The sequence below is a fragment of the Neophocaena asiaeorientalis genome, unplaced genomic scaffold (genome assembly GCF_003031525.2).
Source record: "Neophocaena asiaeorientalis asiaeorientalis breed wild unplaced genomic scaffold, Neophocaena_asiaeorientalis_V1.1 scaffold294, whole genome shotgun sequence".
NCBI lineage: Eukaryota > Metazoa > Chordata > Mammalia > Artiodactyla > Phocoenidae > Neophocaena > Neophocaena asiaeorientalis.
In genome coordinates, this window is record NW_020173945.1 from 1,243,727 (window position 1) to 1,268,900 (window position 25,174).

The following is a 25,174-nucleotide window of genomic DNA, read 5'->3' on the forward strand; positions in this document are numbered from 1 at the left end:
GTGGGCTTAGTTGCTCCGCGGCACGTGGGTCTTCCCGAACCAGGGCTTGAACCCATGTCCCCTGCGTTGGCAGGCGGACTCCTAACCGCTGCGCCACCAGGGAAGCCCCTGCACATTTTTTAGACAATGCTGTCGCACAGTCAGTAGACTACAGTACAGGGTGTAGAGTAACTTTTCTATGCACCAGGAAACCAAAAAATTCATGTGACTCGCTTTATCTTGATATGTGCTTTATTGCAGTGGTCTGGAACTGAGCCTGTGTTATCTCGGAGGTCTACCTGTAGTTTCCCAGGGCTGCATAACAAATGACCATAAACTGCATGGCTTTGAACAACAGAAATGGATCCTCTCCGACCTGGAGGCTGCAAGTCTGAAGTCAAGATGTCTGCAGGTGTCCCCCTGAGGGCTCAAGGAGGACTCCTCCTGGCCTCCCTCCAGCTCTGGTCGCTTACCCATCATCTTGACGCCCTCTGGCATGAGCTGCATCACTTCCGTCTCTGTCTCCATCGTCACGTGGCCATCTTCTCTCTGCGTGTCTGTGTCTCTGTATCCCAGTGTCTTACAGGGACACCAGTGATTGACTTAGGGCCTGTCTGTGATTTAGGATTCGAGCATATCTTTTTTGGGGGGACACCATTCAGCTGGCAGCAGTGGATGGACGGGGTTGGCTGTTTTACCTGTATTATGGTTTCTGTTGTAGTTCGCGTCTGTGTCTTCATCATTTCCGCGAGCCTGCTAAAAGCAGGATGGTCTTGCTTTTCTTTGTGTTCTTGTAGCAGCTAACAAGGTGTGTGACAAGTGCTTAGTACCCCTGTAGTTAGTGACTTAAATTAAAGAGGACTCCACTGGGCTTCCCTGGTGGCGCAGTGGTTGAGAGTCCGCCTGCCGATGCAGGGGACGTGGGTTCGTGACCCGGTCCGGGAAGATCCCACATGCCGCGGAGCGGCTGGGCCCGTGAGCCACGGCCGCTGAACCTGCGCGTCCAGAGCCTGTGCTCCGCAACGGGAGAGGCCACAACAGTGAGAGGCCCGCGTACCGCAAAAAAAAAAAAGACTCCACTTCTGATAACCTTCAGGTTTTCAGGACAGACCTGAAGAAGGCTATGAACATAAGAAATCTTGCTTGGGAGAAGCCGCCCCGTTCATATACTGTGAGATTGGAGCAACCTGTAAGCCCTTGGTTGGTGTAAGTGCTACTCATTGAGAGATTGTTGCTGTGTGCCAGGGATGCTGGAGGTCCTTGCTGATCTCGAGCTCACGGCCTGGTTGGAGAGACACACAATTAAATGAGCAGTTAGAGACACGCGATTAGGTCCTGTTGTAGGGGAGCCCGGGGTGCCAGGGCTGGTGACCACAGATGTGGTGTTGGCAGAGGGCAGCCTATTGCTTTAAGGACTTGGGACGTCCCTCAGACTCTGACAGCTCCCCTTTTGCCCTAGCATGGGCACACAGGGGACGGGAATGTCCCTGCACCTGCCCACGGGTCCCACGGGCCCCCGCGGTACAGCAAAGTTTAGTGACTGACGCAGCGACTGACCCAGCATCTTCGCCAGACAGTCTGTCATCAGAGTAGGCTCTGTTTGCCCCGGTGAGAAGCGTAACAGTTAAGAACGTGCTCCTTGAAGTTCTTTTAACTGGAGCTGAGGGTGAAACCCGAGTTACCTGCCAAGTTTTCACCCGTATTGTCACTGGATTCCCTTATGTGCATGTCTTAGGTAAAGAAGGCCCCAAAGGGGTTGACGCCTCTGCGTCTAACTGGGCATGTGACCACTTCACTAGACAAGAGGGACGTTCCCTTAACTCCCAGCCAGCGTCCCACAAAGTCCCAGGCCACTCTCACAAGGGCTCAGGTCTCACCTGCCCGGCCGGCTGGGCCAAAGTCCCTGCGGGGCTGCTCTGGGCAGGAGCCAGCCCGCCGCCTGCCTCTTGCCTGGCCTTCCCCCGACCTGCCTTCCCTTGTTACTCGATGTCCAAGTACTATCGTGTCCCTGGAAGGTCACGTCTACTGGCACCTCGGAATGTGACATTTTGTGGAAATAGGGCCTTTGCAGATGTAACTGGCTTAGTCAAAGTGAGTGGACCCTAATCCCATGACTGGTGTCCTCAGAAGACAGCCAAGTGGAGAGACAGGGAAGAAGGCCACGTGAGATGGAGGCAGATTTGGGGGCACCTGCAAGCCAAGGAGAGACAAGGCTTGCCTGTGACGCCACGAGCCAGGAGAGAGGCCTGGATCACATTCTTCCCGAGCCTCTCGGAGCAGGGCCCTGCAGAGACCTTGATTGCAGACCTCTAGCATCCAGAGGTGGGAGAGAACGGTTTCTTTGTTTTAAGCCACCACATTTGGAGTGATTTGTTACAGCAGCTTGGGAACCAGCCTTGCTGACCCCAGGGCACCTTGGCGAGGTGTTAGCCAGCACAGCACATCCCGGGGGCCCCTGGGGACTCAGAGCGGCCACGTGGGGAGGGGAGGGGCGGTCAGGTAGGCCTTTGTCTGTGTGGATGGGAAACAGGTCATCGAAGACCCTGGTGCGTGTAGGCACACGGGGGCCAGGCTTGGGGCATCGGCCGCAGGTGGTGCCAGACAATTCCGTCCGGCTCAGTGAAACCCTGCAGTCAGTGGAGGCTCCCCGGAGGCCTGGTTCTCAGCCCAGCTCTGTGATTAGCTCCCTAACTGCAGGCAGAAACCCCACGCTTCTTTATCCTTCTTTATACTCTGAAAGGTGTGTCATGTCATCGTTGCACTTTCGTACGTCATGCATCCTTGAGGTTTGACGCCTGTGTCACCCACACTCCTTCAAGCTGTGTCCCCATCACCCAGTGGCTCCCTGTGCCCCTCCCCATCTGGCCCCGCCTCCTCCTGCCATCCACTCTTGCTGACGTCTGAGGGTCCACCTGCCTGTCCTCATACATCCTATAAGACGCGTGCTCCTGGGTTTGGCTTCCGTGTTCAGCTTCATGGCCGTGGGCCACCCGGTGTGGCGTGGATGTGTATTTCCTGTCAGTGGCGCCGTGTGAATGTGCCGCCATTGGTTCATTTTATCCTATTGCGGGACGTCACGGTTGTTTGCAGTTTGGGGCCATTATGAAAAATGAATCCAGTCCAAACATCTGTACGCGAGCCCTTCTGTGGACATCCACTTCCTTTTCCCTTGGGTGCGTGTGCCTGGGGTGGAATGGCTATGTCTGGTGCATGTAAAGAGTTCACGCTGCCCTTCGTGCAGGTGGATGGTCAGTGAATGATTCCTCCATCTGGGGTAGGAAGTGATGGGGCTGGGCAGGCAGCAGGTGGGCTAGCGGGTGGACCCGTCTCCTCCCCAGACCTGTTCTCACGCCTCCCCTTTCCGCCCTTCTGACAGAGCTGCTTCGTATTTACCTAGTTCTGGCTCAAGGTTTCTGCAAAGATTTTCTTTGAAGAATGTGTCCTGCTTCTAAAAATAAAACCTTGATGCTCCCGGGGCCCTTCTGATGCAGGGAGTTCTCCCAGGTGCTTCGTATTCCTGTGATCTGCTTCAATTCAGACTCAACGCCCAGCAAAGTGCGGTTGGATCTGTTCTGGAAGCAGCGACACTGACACCACGAATTGGGGTTGAAGGCCATGAAGAGGTCCTGGGATTCCTGAGGCCACATCAGGCTGCTCCGTACTGGGCCCTCTGTCTGGCCTCCAGCCGTCACTTACCTGTTAAAACACATGTGGAGGGCTTCCCTGGTGGTGCAGTGGTTGAGAATCTGCCTGCCAGTGCAGGGGACACGGGTTCGAGCCCTGGTCTGGGAATGTCCCACATGCCGCGGAGCAACTAGGCCCGTGAGCCACAACTACTGAGCCTGCGCGTCTGGAGCCTGTGCTCCGCAGCAGGAGAGGCCACCGCAGTGAGAGGCCCGCGCACCGCCATGAGGAGTGGCCCCCGCTTGCCGCAACTAGAGAAAGCCCTCGCGCAGAAACGAAGACCCAACACAGCCAAAAATAAATTAATTAATTAATTTTTTAAAATAAAAACACATGTTGATCCCTTCAAGGTCAAATGTTTTTTAGGGCACAGTGGCCCATGGATTCGAAGAGCTTACATCACCCGCATTGCGGGCTTGTGCCCTATGGGGGATGAGTCATCCATCTGGAGCGTCCCTGTGTCTGTGCCTCGTGTATGTCTGCAGAACTTGCCTCCAGGACTTTAGTTCCCTGGGTGTGTGGACCCAGGACCTTGTGTGTAAGACCCAGAAACTGCCCTTGGGTGGTTTTGTGATGGGTCGAGGTGTGGGATCAGTGACAGCAGAGCCATCCGGGGAGGATTTGTTGAAGGGTAGATGGGTTTGGCCAGGGTTAGAGGAGCCAGAGGGAGCCTTCCAGGTAAGGTGAGAAGCATGCCCAGCTGAGTGTGCCGAATTTGGGGAGGGGACCTGTTAGCTGGCCTTTGGGACCCTGGTAGCTGGGGGTTGGGTGGGAATGAAGCAGGGGGTTGAACAAGTGGGCTTTTTTCCAAGAGGTCGGGGGGCACCTCGGACCACCATTTGAAGTTGAGGCAATAGCGCCTGGGTTCTAAGTGAAAGGACTGTTGTAGGTTCTTTGGTGGCTGGTGAGTGAGTCCGGGCTGCACGGTGATTCTCTGCCCTGTGTGTGCATTAGAATTACGGAAGAGCTTTTTAAAAATACTGCTGAATCTCCAGGGTGGGACTGTGTTATTCAAAAGCCTCTCCAGGTGGTTGGCATTGGCATCCAGGGTGGGGAAACTGTTAAGAGGAGCCCTTTGGGGTGCAGGGGTGCCGGGCGTGACCATGGGGTGGAGCGTGGGAGGTGGAGATTGGAAATGGAAGGAAGGGAGCCAGAGAGAAGAGGTGTCAACACACCAGCGGGGCTCAGACTTAAAGGTAAAGGAAGAGGATAAATAGCATTAATAACAATAGCCCTCACCGAGGACAGTGGTTATCAGAGGGGCGATATTGGGGGACACTTGGCAGTGCCTGGAGACATTAGGGTTGTCTGGGGGTGGGGATGCCTCCAGCTTCTGGCGGGTGGAGGCCAGGGGTGCTGCTAGGCATCCTGCAGTGGGCAAGGCGGTCCCGACCCGCAGAGCATGGTCCCACCCAGAGTGTTTCTGGCACCAAGAGCAGGAAACCCTGCCTTGGGGAGAGCTGTGTGCCGGCTCTTCCCTACGCACTCAGCATGAACCAGCAGATTTTATCCACACACTCTGAAGAGGTCAAGAGTGTAATTTTCCCCAAGTTATAGACAAGGAAGTGGAGGCCCCAGGAAGTTAAGTTACGCCCACCTGAGGGGTTCCACCAGGGATGAAGGGGAAGTCATCGAAGGTGAGCGGGTGGTGACCTGGGTTTTGAGTAAATGCCAACGCCTCCAAGTGAAAATGCAGAGACTCTGTGGTGTGCAGGAGACTTTGTAAGTTGGTTTGAGTCCCTGGTACATCACTCTTTGGGGACATCAGTGCTGGGCTGGCCGGCGTTCATCTCCAGGCACGATGACGAGGAATGGTCCTTATTGAGCGCCTCCTATGCGCTCACCTGGTGAGCCAGATTTTACTATCTTCCTGCTGCAGGTGATACAAACAGACGCTCAGAGAGGTTAAGTCACTTGTCCAAGAGCACACAGCTGGAGCTGCTGGTCACACTCTGATCTGGCCCCAAAACCCTGTGTTTCTTCCTTCTTTGCAGGATGCTGTCAGCCTTAATTTAGTCCTGCCTACAGGGGAGGAGTCAGAGGAGGAAGACTCTGGTGATAAAGGATCAGGTGAGGAACGCGCTAGACGGCCAAGCAGGGCCTCAGGGAACAGAGCTGGGCCTTTCCACATCCAGGCTGGAGGTGAGGTGCTGAGCGTGCAAACCTGCCGTGTCTCCCCTTTGTGGTGCCGGATGAAAGGAACTGCTTATCTCCTAGGCTGTAGAGACGGTTGGCCTGGGGGGAGAGGATGAACTTGTATCCGCTCACAACAAATGTTTCCAAAGCAGCCTTTTCCTCTCTGGTGTTTTCCCAGTATTCTTGTAAGTCGAGGAATGAGGTGGGATTCGGCTTGTGCCAGAAGACATATTAACCCCCTAAATGCCCATCAGCAGGCTGTCTGGCCTGCAGGCCTCTGCCCTCCCCGCCGGCCTGTCACTCCCCCAGCCGGCCTTTCTCCTTCCGGACAGCGGGTCCCATCGAATCTCTGTTGTATCCGGAGCTGTGCTCTCCGTCTCCATGGCCCTGGGGAGCCCGAGTGCCCCCTGCAGCCTTATCTGTCGCCCTCAGCTGCTTTCCCACTCGGCTTCTACCAGCGGCTGGAAATTTCTGTCAGGGTTGTGCCTCTTCACTGTGACTACGTTGGGTGTCTTTCCGTGTCACTAAATGTTTGTTCCTTTGGCGCATGTCCTGCTGCAGACCGGTTGGGCCCCCTCAGAAGGAACCTGACCTCGTGGCCTCGGAGCCCCTGCGGTGGAGCCCGGGGCGGGGGGCTGTCCCCGGTTCTCCCCGCAGCTTAGGGAGCACTGGCCTCCTATTTTCTAATGGCTCCAGTGTGTTCTCAGTGAGTCGAAATGTTCGGAGAGCTCCGGAATCTTGGGGAGAGTAGCTTGTTGTACACCCCGACTTACTTGGTTGCCACCGAGAAATGCCTCTGCGGGGCGCTTGCGGTGACTTAGCAGGATTTCCCACAGCAACACTCGGGATATAGAGGTCCGATTGCCCCCGGCATCAGACTCAGCCGTCAGGAATGTGAGGTGAGTGGCGGTTGGGTGATGGCCAGGTAGTTTGGGATCGTAGGAGAGAGTGCTCCGGAAGTGTGGAGGCAAGACCACACTTTGCAGAGGCCGGGACTCTGTTTTGGGGTCTTGGCTTTCATTTGCTTCATGGAGTTCCATTTGTTAGATGTGACAGAAAGAGAGGAAGCCGGGGAGAAGTTCACTGGGGGCAGGAGGCCACGCCGGCCAGGGAGAGTGAAGGAAGGTCTGAGAAGCCGAATCTGTGTCCACACCCCTAGGAGGGTGTGTGACTTTCCTGAGACCGCCAGAACATACTGCCACAAACTGGGTCACTCAACACAACCGAAATCCATTCCCTCATGGCTCTGGAGGCCTGAAGTCCGGGATTGAGGTGTCGGGAGGGCTGGCTCCTTCTGAGGCTGTGAGGGAGAGGCTGTCCCGGGCCTCTCTCCTTGGCTTGCAGACGGCCGCCTTCTCCCTGTCTCCATGTCATCTTCACTCTGTGCCCACATTTCCCCATTTTGTGAGGACACCTGTCATATTGGAGGAGGGCCCACCCGTAGCACTTTATCTGAACGTGGTCATCCGCAAAGACCCTGTTTCCGAATAAGGTTGTATTTGCAGGTAGTGGAAGTTAGGACTTCAGCATCCTTTGCGGGGGACACAGTTCAACTCATAACAAGAGGGTATTAGAAAAACGTGAGCATATGTGACTTCTCAGTGCCGTCCTCTCCCCAGCCTGGTGGCTTTTAGGTTTTAGCCAAAAGATGCTTCCTTAAGTGCTTGACCTGAACCCCGTGGTCGGGCCCTAAATAGCTCAAGCAAATGGAAAAAAGGTACAGTGATACTGAACTTTCACTACCCACAACCCACAGTTGTCGTAACTAGCAATGGAGATAGAATTTATGGAGTGATTAGTGGTTTATAAAGAAATTATACTACCTCATTTAGTAAAGCACCTATGAGCCAAAGAAGTTTAGTTCTTTGCTGCAGTGAAACTCATAGCATTCCAGACCATGGCGGTGTGTAAAAAAAAGAGGTGTGTCTCGAACTTAGTGAAAAGTACAGGGCTTATGCGTGAACTGGGTCAGTGTAAACAGCAAGACCACAAACTCTGTGGGGGTGGGTACCGTGCCCGGGGGCCCCCGTGCCCTGTGTGTGCACACGTGATTCCCATGTGCAAGCTCTCTCTCTGGTCCTCTTGCACTAGGGAACAGTGAGGCACAAAGGTCAGACTGAGCATGGGTATGTTGGTGAGTGGTCAGGTGGGTTTCTTCTGAAGTGTGACCTTGACCTGAGTCAACCTGAGTGGCAAGAGTTGTCAGCAAGTGAAGTTTGCAGGACAGAGCTTGCCAGCCAGAGGGAACTGCCGGTGCAAGGGTCCTGGGACAGAAATGAGTTAAATTCAGAAACTGACTGCACTAGAAGGAAACGGGGCCGTGGAAGAGCAGGTGGGGCCATAGTCACATAGTCCCAATAAGGAGGTTCGAGACTGCAGGGAAATGCCCCCGGAGAGACTTACTTTGCTGAGGGGCCCAGCTGCTCTAAGGAGAATGGTTTCGGGGTATGTTTTGGGGGTCGGAGGAGCAGGGAGACCAGGTGGGAGGCTGCTGAGGTGAGTCCAGAGAGAGATGAGGTGCTCAGCTGGGAGCAGAGAGCAGAGAGCAGAAGTCAGATCCACATACTTCGGAGGTGGAATCGCTTGGACTTGTGGAACTGCCTGGATTTGAGGGGTTTTGACAGAGTCCGTATGGTCCCCAGAGCGTAATTTACACTCAGCCCCTTTACAGGAAGAGTGTGCCAGTCCCTATACACTGTCCTGGCACTCATTTTTTCTTTTTTTTTAATTTATTTATTTTTGCTGTGTTGCATCTTCGTTTCTGTGCGAGGGCTTTCTCTAGTTGTGGCAAGCGGGGGCCACTCTTCATCGCGGTGCGCGGGCCTCTTACTATCGCGGCCTCTCTTGTTGCGGAGCACAGGCTCCAGACGCGCAGGCTCAGTAGTTGTGGCTCACGGGCCCAGTTGCTCCGCGGCATGTGGGATCCTCCCAGACCAGGGCTCGAACCCGCATCCCCTGCACTAGCAGGCAGACTCCCAACCACCGCGCCACCAGGGAAGCCCCCTGGCACTCATTTTTAAATAAACAGAGACCCACCATATTTCTGGAAGAAAAGATACAATAGTATAAATATGTCAGTTCTTACCATTGCTGTGCCAACAAAAACAAAAACCCAGCGGGGTAACTGTTTTGAAGGAATGAAGAGGTGGGAAGACATATTACTTAATTACTCCCAAGTTCATTTGGAGGGGAAAAAAAAAACAGGTTCAAATAACTGATAGGAGACTTTGAAATAGAATGGTTCTTGGGGGCTGGTCCTTCCAGATGGCCAAACTTGGTAAAGCTCCCGGAGTTACATAAGGGCTGGTGTTGTTATAAAAATAGGCAGACTCATGACATGGAATTGGCCAGATTCAAACCCTGGTGTCTCTATACACATTTAAAAAGCATTAAGATGACGTCACGGAGGGGACAGATTGTTCGGGAACCGATAAAGGAGTCATCGCTTAGCTGTTTGCTAATTAATTTTGTAAAGTTCCTTGCTAAGCAGCAAAATAAATTCTTTGTACATTGATGTCAGTCCACACACCATTTTTTTTTTAAATAGAGGAAAATAGATGTGAAATGTTTATCAAATTTTTCATTAGGGGAGCCTTTTCTGTGCTTCAGGGTGAAATTACAAAGGAAGGATTGATAGGGTCAGAGAACTGAGCCTTTACCTAAAGTTAGCAAATGGATGGGTGTGTGTGAGCAACAGTGGGGAAGATATTTGAAACTGATATGAAATTTCAGACTCGAATCAAGCAAAGGATGCAAAATGAGAGTCACGAAGCAGGAAATAAGACGTAGTCCATATTTGAAAGTTTCTGACCGATGGTCAAAGGAATGTGAATTTAAACTTGGTATTTCGTTGCCCAGTTGTCATATTAGGGAAGGTTTTCTCAAATGGCTGGCAGAAGGGTGAAAAGGGACCCCCAGTGCTGTTGCAAGGATAAATGTCTGCAGCTTTCCAGGAAAGCATTTGGCAGTGCTTTGTCCTCTGCTAGAAAGTCATCTTAAGAAAATAATCCACAATTCAGAGGAAGATTAGGGATAAAGATGGCCGCCAACCACCCTGCCGTTTATAGTGGTGGAAAGTTGGGAGCCTTCTGTGAGCAGCAGGTCAGGGTGCCCCCACCCCCAGACCTGAAAACGAGCCCCGCTGGTCGGAGCTTTAGTGATGACTTTCCATCAGGAATGATTCTGTTATTGAATCAGGTCCCGCTGCTCGCCACATACGAAATCAGTGCTCACAAGTGTTGGTACAAAGGAAAGATGCCCTTAATCGGAATGCTGGCAGTCTGGGGGGATGGTGGACTCAGCGTCCCCCAAAAACCACCTCCAGAGATTCTGCTTAGCCATGAAAGCTTTTGAAGGGAAACAGGGAAATCATCTCAGTTAATCACTGAGGTAGGGGGGTCAGCGCTGTGGCCATCCCCCACTGTGTGCAGGCTTGCATGCAGGCTTGTGTACAGGCTTGTCAGCTCCTCGTGGTCTATCTTTAGATACTATTTTGTTCACAGTTTGTTGGCGAAATTACTGAAGGGGGAGCTAGGGAAGAGATCTCGTCATCCGTTAATTACTTATTCTTCATTTCTACTTCTTCCATCTACGGAAGGAACCAACAGGTTAGGCAGAGTATTTCGTGATCAAAAGATTTGAAAGGTGTGCTAGGGCCAGAGGTGAGTAGTGCATGGGGGCACCTGGTTTAAGGTTAGTGACGGGACGGAGGGGCCTCCTGCAGAGAGCTCTTTCCTGCAAAGGGCTTTCTCCTGCCAAAAACGGCTGCCAGTTCTCAGACACCGGCTGGCTGTCCAGCCGGTCAGCTCAATTCGGACACTCTCTACCTGGAGATGAAGTCTGGTCCCACAGGTTGAGGGCTCAGTCCCACAAGACTGCCCCCCACCTCCCCACTTCAGACGCCCATGACAAGTCCAGGTTGTCACCTGTGCTTCTGACCAACCGGCTATAGATTGGAGCTTGCCGTGACCCTCCCTCCTTGGGTTTGATTAATTTGCCAGAGCAGCTCACAGAAGTCAAACATTTTACTAATTAGATTACAGGTTTAGTATAACAAGATATAACTCTGGAACAGCCAGATGGGAGAGACACGTAAGGCAAGGCATCGAGAAAGAGTGGGGAGCTTCCACGCCCTCTCCTAGCAACTCCTCCCCAAATCTCCGTGTGTTCACCAGCCCAGAAGCGTTCAGAACTCCAGCCTTGGGCTTTTACCGGGGGCTCATTATACAGACATGATTGATTAAATCATCGACCACCTGTAATTTATGCAACTGTGCAGCCTCTCTCCCCTCCGCAGAAGTCAGAGGGCAGGACTGAAAGCCCCCATCCTTAGGTTACCCGGGGGCGGCCCCAAAGCCACCTCATTAACATAACAAAAGATACCTTTACTGCTCTATTTGCTTAAGAAATCCCCCAGGGTTTTAGGAGCTCTGTGCCAGAAATAGAACACAGACCTATATATGTATATATATATATATATATATATATATATTTATATTTATATTTATATTTACTATATATATTATATACTATAAATCACAATATCACAATCAGGTATCCTCTGTTTCCTAGTTAGTAGAATCTTGAGGCCAGGAGGAATAGGGATGCATTTTTTTCAGTTATTGGGAAAATGACTTTCCCCAAGTCATGGAGCTGGAATTGGGAAGGCTGGATTTAGATCCACTGGGATTAATACATCATTCTAGGCGCTCAGTCAAGTGTTTGAAAGTGTTCGGAATTAACCCCACAGATGGCATACTGTTATACATGCTCAGAAAATGGCCTTTCAAGGCTGGAAAGGACCTGCTGGACACATGGTGTTTGGGAAGGAGACTGGAAGTTGATTTTATAAAATGTGTGTGTGTTTTTTTTTTTTAATTACAAAAAGTAGAAAACTTAGTAAAAATAAAGAACAAAATGATCCATACGATTGCCATACCTGGACACGGTTGCTGTCAGCATTTGGTGTGAAAATTACTCTTCTTTTTTCTAGTAAATATACATTTCTAAGAACAAAGTGGAATGAGTTTTATTGTGAAGTTTGTGGATTTCATTTTTCTCAGCGTTCTGTTGTGTGCGTTTTCCATTCTGTTGAGTATTAGAAAACAAATTTTAACAACTACGTAACCCGTCCTGGAGGTAGAACCCCCTCCTGGGTCACTGTAAACGGTGCTGTACGTAAGTCACCTCACCTACATCTTTGATTTCCCAAGGACAGATAGTTTGAGGGGTATTGGGATGGGAGACAGAATAAGAATCCTGTCCTCTCTACTTCCCTGAATAAATATTGATGAAGTATATAGATCAGTGATTGGTTTATTACCCTGGATATCTCAATTCGTAGTTCATGGACACCATAGAACTTCTGTGAAGAAATTCGTTCATTCCATGAGTTTCATTGGTTGCTTACTGGGCTAGATGCCAGATCCTCGATAAATGGATGGATAAAACTGAAACAGTTCTTCCATCCAGGGGAGGCTCTGGCTGAGAGGCAGCAGTGAACCAGTCAGCTGAGCACTGACCTCGCCTGGGTCCTCAGGAGTTGGGCCACATGTAGCTGTCTCTCTCCCAGCTCTGGGGGCCCATCGACAGGCTCTCACTGCATTTGCTGGTTGTTTCCAGTGGTGCCATCTGGTGGGCGTGGCTCTGGTCTCTGCCTGGGGAGTGTTCTCACCCTGCTCATCACCCGCCCCCCACCCCCCTACCACTTTGGTCTCCGCAGCTCTTGCCTCCTCCCCCGTCTTCACTTAAACTTGAACTTGAGCCTCAGATGTGGCACATGTATCATTAATGAGAACCATCAGTAGATTTGGGGGCATCACGAAGGCTTAGGAGCTGCCTCCCCAGGCAAGCTAGCTTGTCTGAACCCGGCATTTTCATCTGAGTCTCAGAAATGAACCCCGGGGAAAACCTCTTTCAATAAAAACCCTCAGTTTCCTCACCTGTAAAATGAATGGAACCAGCTACTTTGTGTTTCCCAGAATGGTAGCTAAGATGAACTTTAAAAAAATGTTTTAAGTTAATATATACTAGAAAAGATTTATCAGTATATCTAAGGAACACCTTTCTTTTTAAAGGATAGAAGCTTCCTTTTTAAAGATATAGAAAGCTGCCTTTAAAATAACTTTCTTGAATAAACTTACATTGTTAAAGTAGGTTGGTTTAAAGAGAAATATTAAATAATTTGATTTTTTTAAACATTTATTTATTTATCTATCTATCTATTTATTTAGCTAGCTAGCTAGCTAGCTGCTCCGGGTCTTAGTTCTGGCGTGCGGGATCTAGTTCTCTGACCAGGGATCGAACCTGGGCCCTCTGAATTGGGAGCACGGAGTCTTAACCACTGGACCACCAGGGAAGCCCAGTAATTTGATTTTTTTTTAAGGAAGACAGTAGATCAATGGTTAATGTTTGGGAACCACAAGTCCTTCCAGTGCTTGTGTTTTGCAGTTTTGTTGAACTCATCAAACGGGGGTCAGGAATCTGAGTCTACCCCCAACCAGCCTGTCAAGTGAATGGGCCTCTCTTCTCATGTCTTTTGTAACATCTGCAGAGATAATCACGCTTTTTCTTTCTAGTCGCTGGCTGGGGACCAGAGTGGGGAAGTTTTTCTAGTCCGGGTTGATCACAAGATTTTACTTCCCAGCCTGTCTGCTGCAGCTCTTCCCATGTGACTCGGGGAGGCTGACCCCACCCCACCAGACCTCCTAAACCCCATGCTTGGGGAGCACTTGACATGCACGTGTTGGGTCATCTTTGAACTCCTTGCCATTGTTTGTCAGCAGCAGGGTGATGGGACAGGAGGACATGTGGGTGGAAGGCATCCACATAGCACACACGGTGTGTTGGGCAAACCGAGGTGTCTGGGCTTCCAGCCCCATGCAGGCCCAGAAGGTCCGTGCAGGCCCAGAAGGTCCCGAGCAGGCCCGGAAGGTGTGGTGGAGGCATCACCCCTCCCCCTCCTCTTGGGGTCAGTTTCATACACATTGTCATCCCAACTAAATGATCAGCAGTTGAGGGAAAAGACCAGGTCTCCATCCACTTGTGTCTTTGGTGGTCCCTGCTGCACGGTGATGCTGACTAAATGTTTGGGTGGAGCATTTGTCCTTTCAACAGATGGCACCACACACCAGCTTGGGCCAGGCACTGTGCTTGGAGGATTACAGAGGAGCCAGGTATCCAGTTGGCTTTCGAGGAAACGAGGGTAGTTGTCAGGGAACTAAGAAATCACGTGCAGAATCACAGCTGTGATGCCCAGATTGCAAGCAGTTAAGTGTCCAGAGAAGATGACGGATGAGTCTCCAGAGAGCTCAGAGAAGAGGTAGGATTCCGTCTGCAAAGGCACTGTTTGACAGGGGTCTCTCTCAAATGGGTAGGTTCTAACGTAGCAGAAACTGGGGGCACTGTTGGGTCTTCAAGTCAGTGGGGTGTGGAGAGAGATGGAGGCTTAAGGTCGGGGGATGGCTTGGGGGTGTTTGGAGCAGAGTGAAAGAAACAGTCGCTGTGCTTGGAGAGCTCAGGGCATCCAAATGAGAGTGTGACATGGACATGGAGGGTGAGTTAGTGCAAGGAGGGTCTGGAAAGAAGCCAGGCTTGGATTGACGTCTGCAGACTGTAGGAGCCTCTGAAGAGGCTGAGATTGTTGTTTTGTTTTTTTAATTTATTTATTTTTTATTTTATTTTATTTTTGGCTGCTTTGGGTCTTCGTTGCTGTGCGCGGGCTTTCTCTAGTCGTGGCGAGCAGGGGCCACACTTTGTTGCAGTGCACGGGCTTCTCATTGCAGTGGCTTCTCTTGTTGCGGAGCACGGGCTCTAGGCGCGTGAGCTTCAGTAGTTGTGGCATGTGGGCTCAGTAGTTGTGGCTCGCAGGCTTATTTGCTCCGCGGCATGTGAGATCTTCCCAGACCAGGGATCGAACCGTGTCCCCTGAATTGGCAGGCGGATTCTTAACCACTGTGCCACCAGGGAAGTCTGAGATTGTTGTTTTTACCCAAGAAAATGATGAGGTTGGTCCAGCCCACCCTGAAGCACAGTCTCGCAGCTGGGCATCAAGTAGGCTGGAGACAAGAGGCCAGGGCATAAGAGGCTCAGGCCCTGCAGAGGCGGTGGAGAGGGGCTTGGCCACCCCTCCCCCTCCCTGACCCTTACCCACAACCCGTGATTCTCCAGACTCTGATTTTCTTACTTTGTCACTGGCTGGTGAAAACACCCCGAGTTATTGGGCCAGCTCTCTCCAACGATCACACTTTACACCATAAAAGCAGCAAGTGAGAAGTGGGCACCCACAACTGCGGGGTCCCCTCCCACGCACCCCGTAGAGCCTGAGGGGGTGTTGAGCTTGAGTCACCAGCTTTGCGTGGACAGAGAAGGCCTTGAACATGTGCATGTTGCCAGCCCAGCGCCTGCACACAAGAGCCTGTTCCTAGAAGTAGGTGCAACTCTCGTGGGCTGCTCACCCAGGCAGTGTGGTCCCCTGCTCGGGAGGTGCCCGGGGACCAGGACACACGATTCTGCCCGCGAACCTCATCGCTCTGCCCAGATGGCCGGCTGGGGGCCTCCAATAGCTGCTGCTCATCAATTGAGGTCACTGTTGAACCAAAGTGAAATACATCCCAAACACTGGAACGGCTAGCTCATTACCTGTGGTCCCCTCTCTCCCATGGGGCCATGCGCTTTCCCCCCAAAGGAGGCAGCCCTCCTCCAGGCCACCGGGCAGTGCTTTCGGCTCTGTTCCAGGTGGATACAGAAGGGTTCTGGAGATCAGGCTCCTCCTGTAGGTGGGAGGAAGTGTCCCGCCACCGCAATGGGAAGGTTCGAGTTTCGCTGTGTAGGACCATGCTCTCGAAACCGGAGCCTGTGCCTTCCCTGCCAAGAGAGGAGAGCCTGGAAAGGGGACACCAGTCACGTTTTGCCTTTCCACTTGGGCCGTTGCCCAGACCAGTCGGGTCAAAGATCAGGAGGCGGGGGGAGCTGGGGTGCTGTTTGGAGTCTGTGGGATGGGCCTCCCTCCAGGGCAGTTTGCGTTGGAGGGAAAAGGATGCCGTAGACGTCCACAGGCGCGCAGACAGGCTCACTGTCACCCCGCTGGGTCACCACCAGCTCGCCTTCCTCGCGGGCTCTTCCTCGACGTGGGGGGGTGTGAAACCAGATGTCCCTGGTCCATCCCTGCAGCCTGACCGGGCATGTCAGCTTCTCCGTGGCGGCCCGTTGGGTTGGGAGCCCAGGGCGTTGGGTTTCGGGCAGTTGCTCACAGGAAGCAGATCAGCTTGGGAGGGAGGGTATCTCTGGATTACTTTCATCCTTGGGAACATGTTCTTTCTTGGGGAGAGAGTGAGGTGGGGACAGATGGGATGGAGTGTCTGTCCACAGAGCCTGGTGACTGACATCCCCCGGGAGCGGGTAGAAACTCATGCTTTCTTTTTAACCCGGAGGAAAGCTGATGAAATCAACATGAAACTCCTACTCCAGAAATTAAAGTCAAATGTGGAGAATGAGTCATCTTAAACAAGGCACGAACAGAATTCTCCAGGGAGTAGCCAAAGGCAGTCTCGATGTGCAATGCCCTCCTGCGGGAGGGGTCCAGGCCCAGCGCCTTCCTTCTGCACCTTCCTGGGTCTGGGCCACCCGGAGGACCTGGCGCTTGGCTGTGCACACGCTGGGGTCCCGACCAGGGTGTTCTCCATCCTGCAGATGCTCGCGTTCCGTTATTTTTCTTGGTTGGTTTGTTTTTTAACTGTTTCTCAGGCAGAACGTTGGCATACAGGCCCCCACAAGAATATTCTGGGATTCTAGGATCTGGGGAGTGGCAGATCCACGGGGGTAGCTGAGGGGCTGTGTGCGGGGTCGCGAGTTTGCCACCGGAATCTGTAAGTAAGTCTGTCCTTGTACAACGGTGTTGTCTGTTCAGAGGCCAGCCCCGTCGTTACCAGGGAGGAGCCTGCAGCAGGCTCTTTTCTCTCTAAGTGAATTGGCCTTTATACTAAAGATAAGAAAACCTCATTAGTTGTGACTCAGACATTAGTAAGCTTTAGCGTCCCGACTTCTTAGACCTGACTCCTACCATGTGGAGGTGAAGGGGGGAGTGGAGGCTTCCCGAGTTGAGGCGTGGTTTCGGGGATGGGGGATGCAGGGGCTTCCACAGACTACCCTTCTGAGCTGTCCTGAGGTCCAGTGCCGGCCGCCCTGGCCAAGAGTGCATGCAGCTGCGGGCTGTCCCGGAGAGGTGATGGCTCCTGGGGCCCGTGGGTGAAGTCCAGGCCCTAGTGGAGGGTGGGCAAACCTGTAGGCCAAGCTGCCCAGGTACATCCCAGGTGCCCATGCAGCTAGCCCATCAGTGTTTCAGAAATGTATAACTTGGATTTCCAAAAGAGGGTAAGATTCCTAAATTTAGCCTGCCGAGTATAATTAAGTCACATCAGCCATCTGGGGGGACATTTGACACTTTTGGGGGATTTGGGCTCTTTCAAGGAGATTATCCCAGGGATACCTACCAGATAGCTCCAAAGCTGTATTCTTTATTTAAATGGAGTGCATTTGCTCATTCACGTTTGAGAGCCTGCTCTGTACAGGCCTGTCACAACCCAGGGAGTGAGGAAACAGGCTGAGTCCCATGGCCTCGGGGAGCTTACGTTCTCTTGGAGAAATCAGGCTAGAAAGCGAAGAGCACAGCATATATCTAGTGTTAAAAAGGAAAGTAGGGGAAGAGGGTGGGCTGAGGGATGTTGCTGTTGCAGACACTTGAATGCAGTGCGGGATCCAGTCTGGCGAATAATAGGCAGGGGCCTCCCAGGATGCAGGAACAGCATGTGCAAAGGCCCTGCAGTGGGAGAGACGGGACCAAAGAGCCAGCAGGACCCAGGATGCTGGCCTTGAGGGTACTGTAAGCACGAAGACCTGAGGAGCTTTGGAGGGTTTTGAACAGAGTCCCGACTGGCTTTTTTTAAAGTCCTGACTGCTAATTGAGGGTGGACTGTGGGAAGGCAGAGCTGGGCACGTTAGACCTGGTGGAAGGGAGCTGACTGATGAGCTGAGGTGACAGTGGCGTGGAGGCGCTGAGGGGAGCTCAGCCGGAGCTGCCCGTGGTGGCGCGGGGTGGCGTGCACACACGCAGTGCACACCCTCCACAGCGAGGGGGTAAGGGAGGGGCCGCTGGGGAGGGACACGGGCTTTGGGGCTGGCTGAGTGAGCCCTTCACCTGTGGGCTGAGATGGTGAAGTTGGGGAGGAGGTTTGGGGCAAACCCCAAGTTGGGTTTGGACCTGGGAGGTGCTGGATGTCCATCAGTCCTAAAGGGGAGCCCTCGGTGATTGAATCTGGCGTTCAAGGGTCATTTGTCCGTAAGTGGGAACCCAACCACGTCCACTTGTGCTGTGAGGGGGCTCAGACCGCCTGGGCATTTGGATTTAGGGCTGCTTAGAGTTTTTCCCAGTCAAAAGAAGACACACACAGACACACACACCCCTTCATTCCTGACATGTCCCTCGTGGAAAGGCAGGTGATGAAGTTTTCCTAGTATTACTTTCCTAATTTAAAAAAATGTTTTGTTGTGAACATTTTGAAATATGTACATAAATAAGAAAATGGTAAAAATAATAGTGAAAGTAATAATAATAAAAATTAAGAAAATAGAGAAATGGTTAAAAAATAGAAAAAACAGCATAGCGTATAGTAACATATACTAGTAGTATAACGTGCAGTGTTAGTGAACCTTTGTGAGCTCATTATAAAGCAGATCAGAGCATCAGGTCATCTACCCCCACGTTCTTTTCTTTTTTTAACGTCTTTATTGGAGTATAATTGCTTTACAATTGTGTGTTAGTTGCTGCTGTATAACGAAGTGAGTCAGCTATACATATACATATGTCCCCATATCTCCTCCCTCTTGGGTCTCCCTCCCTCCCACCCTCCCTATCCCACCCCTCCAGGTGGTCACAAAGCAAGGAGCTGATGTCCCGTGCTATGCAGCTGCTTCCCACTAGCTAGCTATTTTACATCTGGTAGTGTGTATATGTCCATGCCACCCTCTCACTTCGTCCCAGCTTCCCCTTCCCCCTCCCCGCATCCTCAAGTCCATTCTCTATGTCTGCGTCTTTATTCCTGCCCTGCCACTAGGTTCATCAGTACCGTTTTTTAGATTCCATATATATGTGTTACCATACGGTATTTGTTTTTCTCTTTCTGACTTACTTCACTCTGTATGACAGACTCTGGGTCCATCCGCCTCACTACAGATAACTCAATTTCCCACATTATTTTCTAATGAAGCAGGGATTAATTCAAGTGGCGTGGCCTTGAACTTGGGCCACTTGAATTTGAGGCTCCAGGATACTGGCTACAGAGCTGAGGTCAGCACATTGAGTCAACCTGGAGCTTGCAGGGCTGTGGGGAGGAGGGCGGAGCAGAAAGAGGGTGGGGAGAGAGAAGGCGCTTTTACTGGTGCCACAGGTGAGGGCAGCGAGCTCTGGAAGGTGAAGCACATGCTTGAGAAGTGTGTCCCTGGTTCACATGGGGGTGGAGGTAAGTGATAAACCTGGGTGCCCAGGTGAGCCTAGCAGTGGAGGGCTCTGAGTGCCAGGGCGGGATGTCCACCTTTAAAAGCAAGTCACACCTGGAGGGTTTTGAGCTGCAGGAGGGACCTTTGAGAAAATTCAGGTCACATATGGATTGCACCAGGGAGGGAGTATTCAGGGATCTGACTGCCACAGGCAGCCGCAAAGGTGTGGTGAGCTCTGTGCAGCAGGGCGGGAAGCTGACAGCATCTTGTAGCTGTGCCTCCGCTGGGGTCTGGAGGAGGCGGAGACAGAGAGCCTCAGCCCTGAGCCCTCACCCTGAGGGCATCAGCTCATGGAGGTGCCAGGAGGGGCGAGCCCCCAGGCGTGGCCCAGCCAGGCTGCCTGCCTGTCTTTCTCTGCTGTAAAGTAACATGCCCGAGGCGAAGGTTGGTGTCCGCACCCTCTGCAAATGTATTGGTGGATGTCAGGACCGCACCCTCTGCAAATGTATTGGTGGATGTCAGGACTGGCTCCAAGGACGGTCTCCCCCTGCCCCTGGGAAAAGTTGCCATTCTGGGCTGCCCACGGGGCATTGAGCATCAGGGGACGAAAGGGTCCTGGTCCCGAGGAAGAGAGAGTGAATGGGTGCATCGAGGCTCCTGTGAACGAGGCTTCTGGTGGTCCGGGAATCAGGCTCAGACTTCGGTCGCTGGCTGGTAAGTGGCGACATTGTCAGGGCCGTGCGGTTAGTGGCTTCCACCTTCCTTGAATGGCAAGCTCAGTGCGTGTATCTGTGTTTTAAAAGGACTGCACGTCTCTTTATGTAGCTGCTGACACACAGTGGCTCAGGGTAATCACTGTATCCCCCGTCAGTGACAAAACAGAAACAAGGATCTGTCTCCCAGAGTCCCAGTGGTGGTCTGTGCTCTGTTCTCCCTGCCCAGCCCTGAGGCCCTGCTTTCCGCAGCCCTCCCCCACCTCGCCCCCAGCCCTCCTGCCTTCTTGGCAGGGGCGGCAGGAATCTGATCGCTCTTAAATGTTAATTTCCGCTTTCCTTGGCCGCCCTTGGCAAGCTGTTCCAGTGTCCTGTAGGGGCCTCAGCTGAGTTCTCAGCTATCACTCTCCCAGCCCTGGGTAAAATCCAGCCCATCCGGACTTCAGCCAGCTCCTCTGTTGAGGACGTGGCCGTCTGTGCGGGGCTTTGAGGCGGGCTGGGGCTCGTCTGGATGTCCCCTCTCCGTTGCCATGTCCACCTGTGTCTCTCCCCTCCACCAGCTCTCTCAGCAGCTTCTCCTAAACGGTGTCCGTAGTTTTCAAAGACAGAACGGCATTGCTGCTTCCATTTATGTCATCAGAAGCCTCCTGTGGCTTCCCGGAGCGTCCAGGGCCGAGGCCAGACCCTTGGCCGTCACGATCTGGCCCCTGCCCTCCAGCTTCTGCAGCGCTCAGCCCGCCGTGCCCTCCAGGCCTGCGTGCCCTGCTCTGCCTGGCTGTGCCCCCCGCCCACCCCGCTTAGAACCCAGGCGCACCTCACCTCCTCTGGGCAGCTGGCCCGGTTCTTCGGAGCCTCGCTGCTACAGCAGGCCTTGGGGTCCTTGGGAGCAGGGCTGTGCAGTAAGACCTCGAGACTGTACCCATCTCGACTTCTTCTAAAACCCTCCACTAGATGCTCCGCACCCCCCTAGTGAGTGGGACTCGGTAATACTCCCAAGGGCGGTGGGGGCCAGGGCCGGGGCCTCTTTCACTCCATCTCTCAAAGCGTGGTCAGGATGAGCTGCTGTGGGAGAGCCCTGGCGTCCTTTGTCCTGACGCACCCCACTGCTGGGGTTCCCGTGTCCTGAGCAGGAGCCTGTGGGGTGGGGGGCCTGGAGGACGTGCAGCAGGAAGGGTGGTCCCCTCTCTGGGCGTGCCTCTCAGTCCCAGTCCCGGGAGCAGCCTGGCCTGGGCAGGGGCCATCAGATCCCGCAGCTAACCGCATCCCCTGGCCGTAACCCGCATCCCCTGGCCATAACCCACAGCTCCTTCCCCTGTGCCACCTCCCAGCTCCTTCCCCTGTGTCCGGCTGCCGCCTCCCAAGAGGCCCGGTCAGACCCAGAATCTCAGGTAGGAATTGTCATTAATGTGACAGCCCACCCGTCACACACAGGCTGCGGGCTCAAAACCATCATAAAGCTCTCCTCCCCGTCCGCCCACCCACGAATCCCATTTTATCCTCTGCGTTGATTCCCGCCAGGAAACGAGGCTTCATCTTTTGGATCCGAAGTATTTTCACGTTCTCTCGTCTCAGTAAATAGCTCCACACGCGGCCACAGGCTGCCTGGTCGGGGCAGAGCCTTGACAGCCCGGTGACCAGGTATCTGGTCCGGCTCTGACACAGCCTGTGCGGACAGAGCCGTGCGGCCACCGCGGCTGATGGGTGGGGGCCGGTGTCCCCGGCTAGAGGGTGGACGCTGGGCGCGGAGGAGCCATGCAACTGCGTGGGGACCGGGAGACAAAGCCCGGCAGCGCTTCCCGGCCACAGCTGCCTCGTGCCTCCAGCTGGGTCAGTGCTGTCCTCTCCTGGAGGCCCAGCTCCGTGCACAGTTCTGTGCAAAGAGGAGCCCGGGGGCGAGAAAGGGAGTCCGAGCGCGTGGTCACATCCGTTGTAACCTCACAGGGCAGGCATGGAAGTAATCTGGGATCCCACTCAGCTGGGGAAACCATCCAGGTGCTTCACCCCTTCCTTCAAATAACTGGCATGTTTGTGAGTGCTGATCCATGAGTCACAAAATAGAAGTGTGTGTGTGTGTGTGTGTGTGTGTGTCTGTGTGTCTGTGTGTCTGTGTATTTTGCAGGGGGTGTTCCGGATGGACTGGAGAACTCCAGGATGGGATGTGGGTGGGAGGAACGGCGGTCTGGGCGCAGGTTGGACATGTTTTTAAGGGACGTGTCACCCCCAGGCCCACCTTTGCTCCCTCCCCAGAGAGGCTGTCCTGCCTCCTGTGCATGTGTGTCTAGGCCCCCTGGCCCTGAGGATGACAGGGCCCTTGCTCTCCCCTCTGCCCTCCTCACGCACTGTGTGAGTCAGCTAGGGCTGCTGTAACAAAATGCCGTAGGGTGAGGGGCTTGCACAATGGAAATTTATTTCCTCACATTTCTGGAGTTTGCGAAGCCCAGGACCAAGGTGCTGATTTGGATCTTGGGTGAGGGCCCGATTCCTGGCTTGCAGACGGCTGCCTTCTTGCTGTGTCCTCACCTGGCAAACAGCAGAGAGAGAAGCGAGCTCTCTGGTGCCTCCTCCTGTAAGAGCCCTGATTCCACCCACCTCATCTAACCTCATCCCTCCCCGCCCCCCGGCAAAGACCTCTCCTCCAAATATAACCACACTGGGTGTTAGAACTTTAACAAATGAATTTGGAGGGGGACGCGTTCAGCCCATAACTCAGGTCTTCTCTCCAGGGTGTTCAGGTGCAGGAATGCGGCCTCTGTGACCTCGCGATGACCTGGAATCCACCTTGGAGCCACTGCCAGCGGGTCCCTCAGAGCCAGGACTGGGGCTGCTGACGCGTGCCTGTGTTGGCCGAGGCAGGGGGGGTTCCTGGTCACTGAGCCCTGCCCCTTGTTCTCAGTGCCTTGCCTGGGTTCTCTTTTTCTCCTTCACACAAATCAAATCAGAACAGTGCTATTACTACCCCATGTTACAAAGATGAAAATGAATCTTGTGTAAGCTATTTAACACAGGGTCATCCCCGGGAGCCATAGAGTGTGGGTGCAAACTCGGTCTGCTTGCTGCATGGTTACTGCACGCAGAGCCTGGGGCCGGGCTGTGTCATCCCCACTGCAGAAGCTGCAGAGGGTGGTGCTGGGCCCCCAGGTTCCTCGCATGAGTAGGGCCACCCACCTGAGTCAGAAGACGAATTTCCAGCTGCCTGTGGACAGCAGTCAAAGAACAAGGGACCTGAGGACAGGTTACATGAACCCAGCCATACTGGGGTGAAATTCACCTGCTCTTGGGTACCCCTCTGCTCCGAGTGCTGTGGCCCAGCTGTGGCCCGCTGGAGCGTTGTCTGCCCAGGTCTGCTCTGGGAGAGCATGTGAAGTTCCCTGCTGAAATTGGCTCCTGGCAGGTCCTTTCCTGTCCGCTGGCCCTGGTGAGAGGTCTGCTTGGAGCCAGTCACCTTGTTCACCCACAGAACCCGCCACATGCCCGGGTGCCCGTTTCCCAGAGAAACCGAGGCCTTAGGGGAATCTGTGTTCTTTCCCACAAACATCTCCTTTGCTGGCTTGGTAACAGCACAGTGATCCAGTGAATATACCACGTTTCGTCCGCAGAAGTCACACAAGAATACCTTATATCCACAAGTGGCCATGTGTGTCTTATTTGTGTTTGTTTATTTGGGGTCCAGGGAGGATTTAGGGAGCGTGTGGGCAGGGAGCCGTCCCCTCAAACCCACTGCAGCGATGCCAAGTGCTGCTTGCCCAGCGGTGGCTGTTCCTATGATGGGACCAGGCACTTTCTGGGCAGAAGGAGATTTAGTTCCCCTTCCCTGAACCCTGGAACTCGCGGTGTGGACAGATCCTGTTTTGTCCTCCTCTTTGACTGTAATGAATGGGCCGGCCAGGTGCTCAAGCAGATCTCACAAGCCTCATTGTGCCCCAGGAGGAGGGAGTGCAAACAGCAGGATAGGGAACACTGCCGGGGCTGTGTGCAGCGAGAGAACAGATGAGACGGGCATAAAGTGGGCATAGAATCCGGGGAGTGAGCCCTGCTCTGCTCCCTTGGGCCAGGAAAAGTGACACGGCCTCTGGAAGAAAGAGGATTCCCACTTGCCATCAGTTTACTCTTTAACCGTGTTTCACTTGATCAAGGGAAATTCCTTTCTTCTTCCCCTGCTCACAGGAAGAAGCACATTGCACAGCTGATGCCGTAGCGCAGCATGGTTGCCTGAGACAGAAGCTTCAGCAATTGCTGGAATAACTGGAGGGGAAATATGAAACCTTAGCCGTTCACCCGGCAAGAGAGTTTCAAGATGGCAGCTCAGCGCATCCGAGCTGCCAACTCCAGCGGCCTCCCGCGGTGCAAGTCCGAGGGGACCTTGATTGACCTGAGTGAAGGGTTTTCAGAAACAAGCTTTAATGATGTCAAAGGTGAGCTCCTGGGAATAGCGCTGGCTGGGGTTTGCAAGAGCTCTAAGGCCCAAGGACTCCTCTACTTACAGGCTGCCAAGTTCACGTTCAGATAATTAAATGTTAGCTCTGTAAACTTCATCGTGTTATGAATTCAGCCCTGGAACAATACCCACTTGTTTTGTTTTGATGGGTTGGGAGGTGGTTTTGAATTTTCCTCTTTGTAATGAAACTTCTTCTTAATGGAGAACATGTTTCTCTTTCCATGAGTTTTGGTGACATTAAGGTAAGATCTTGGTGGTGTACAAAAGTAGGGGGAAGGAGAGTGTACTAAGTTGATGAGGTCCTGAGAGCCACTGCAGAATAAAAGGGGGTCCGGGGACAGGGGTCAGCACGCTTTCTCTGCAGAAGGTCAGAGAGTGAATGCTTGAATCTGTGTAGGCCCTACGGCCTCTGTCACAGCTGTTTAACTCCGAGATTGTAACGAGAAAGCAGTCACGGAAGAGAGAAAACAAATGGGCATGGCTGTGTTCCGGCAAAACTTTACAGAAACGGCCGGCTGAATTTGGCCCGGGGGCCAGAGTTTGCCAACCCCTGGTTTAGAGGTGGCCCCGGGGTTACCCTAACAGCCACGTAAAACTGGGCTGGTGATAAAGCCTATCTTTTGGACACCGAGGTGGATGCCAGCAGGTCATTTTCCTTCTAGAGTCCATCCTGCCCTCACTGGCCACGGTCAGTGTCTCCCGTGAGCTTCCTGGCATCCTGTACATCATCGCCCTC

At 53.1% G+C, this 25,174-nt stretch overlaps 1 protein-coding gene across 4 annotated transcripts in view; it reads left to right on the forward strand.

Moving 5' to 3' along the window:
- Positions 1-290: 290 nt before the first annotated feature.
- The window catches only part of SH3BP4 (SH3 domain binding protein 4), a 43,994-nt gene continuing 19,110 nt past the window's right edge, over positions 291-25,174 (forward strand). The window contains exons 1-2 of one of the 4 annotated variants that reach the window (XM_024752807.1): positions 291-391; positions 24,168-24,415. In XM_024752807.1, the coding sequence (XP_024608575.1) occupies positions 24,298-24,415 (118 nt within the window). In that variant the 5' untranslated portion in view covers positions 291-391; positions 24,168-24,297. Of the gene's footprint in view, positions 392-1,985; positions 2,302-5,637; positions 5,806-24,167; positions 24,416-25,174 lie in introns of those variants that run through there. The other 3 variants (XM_024752808.1, XM_024752805.1, XM_024752806.1) reach the window with 3 other exon arrangements.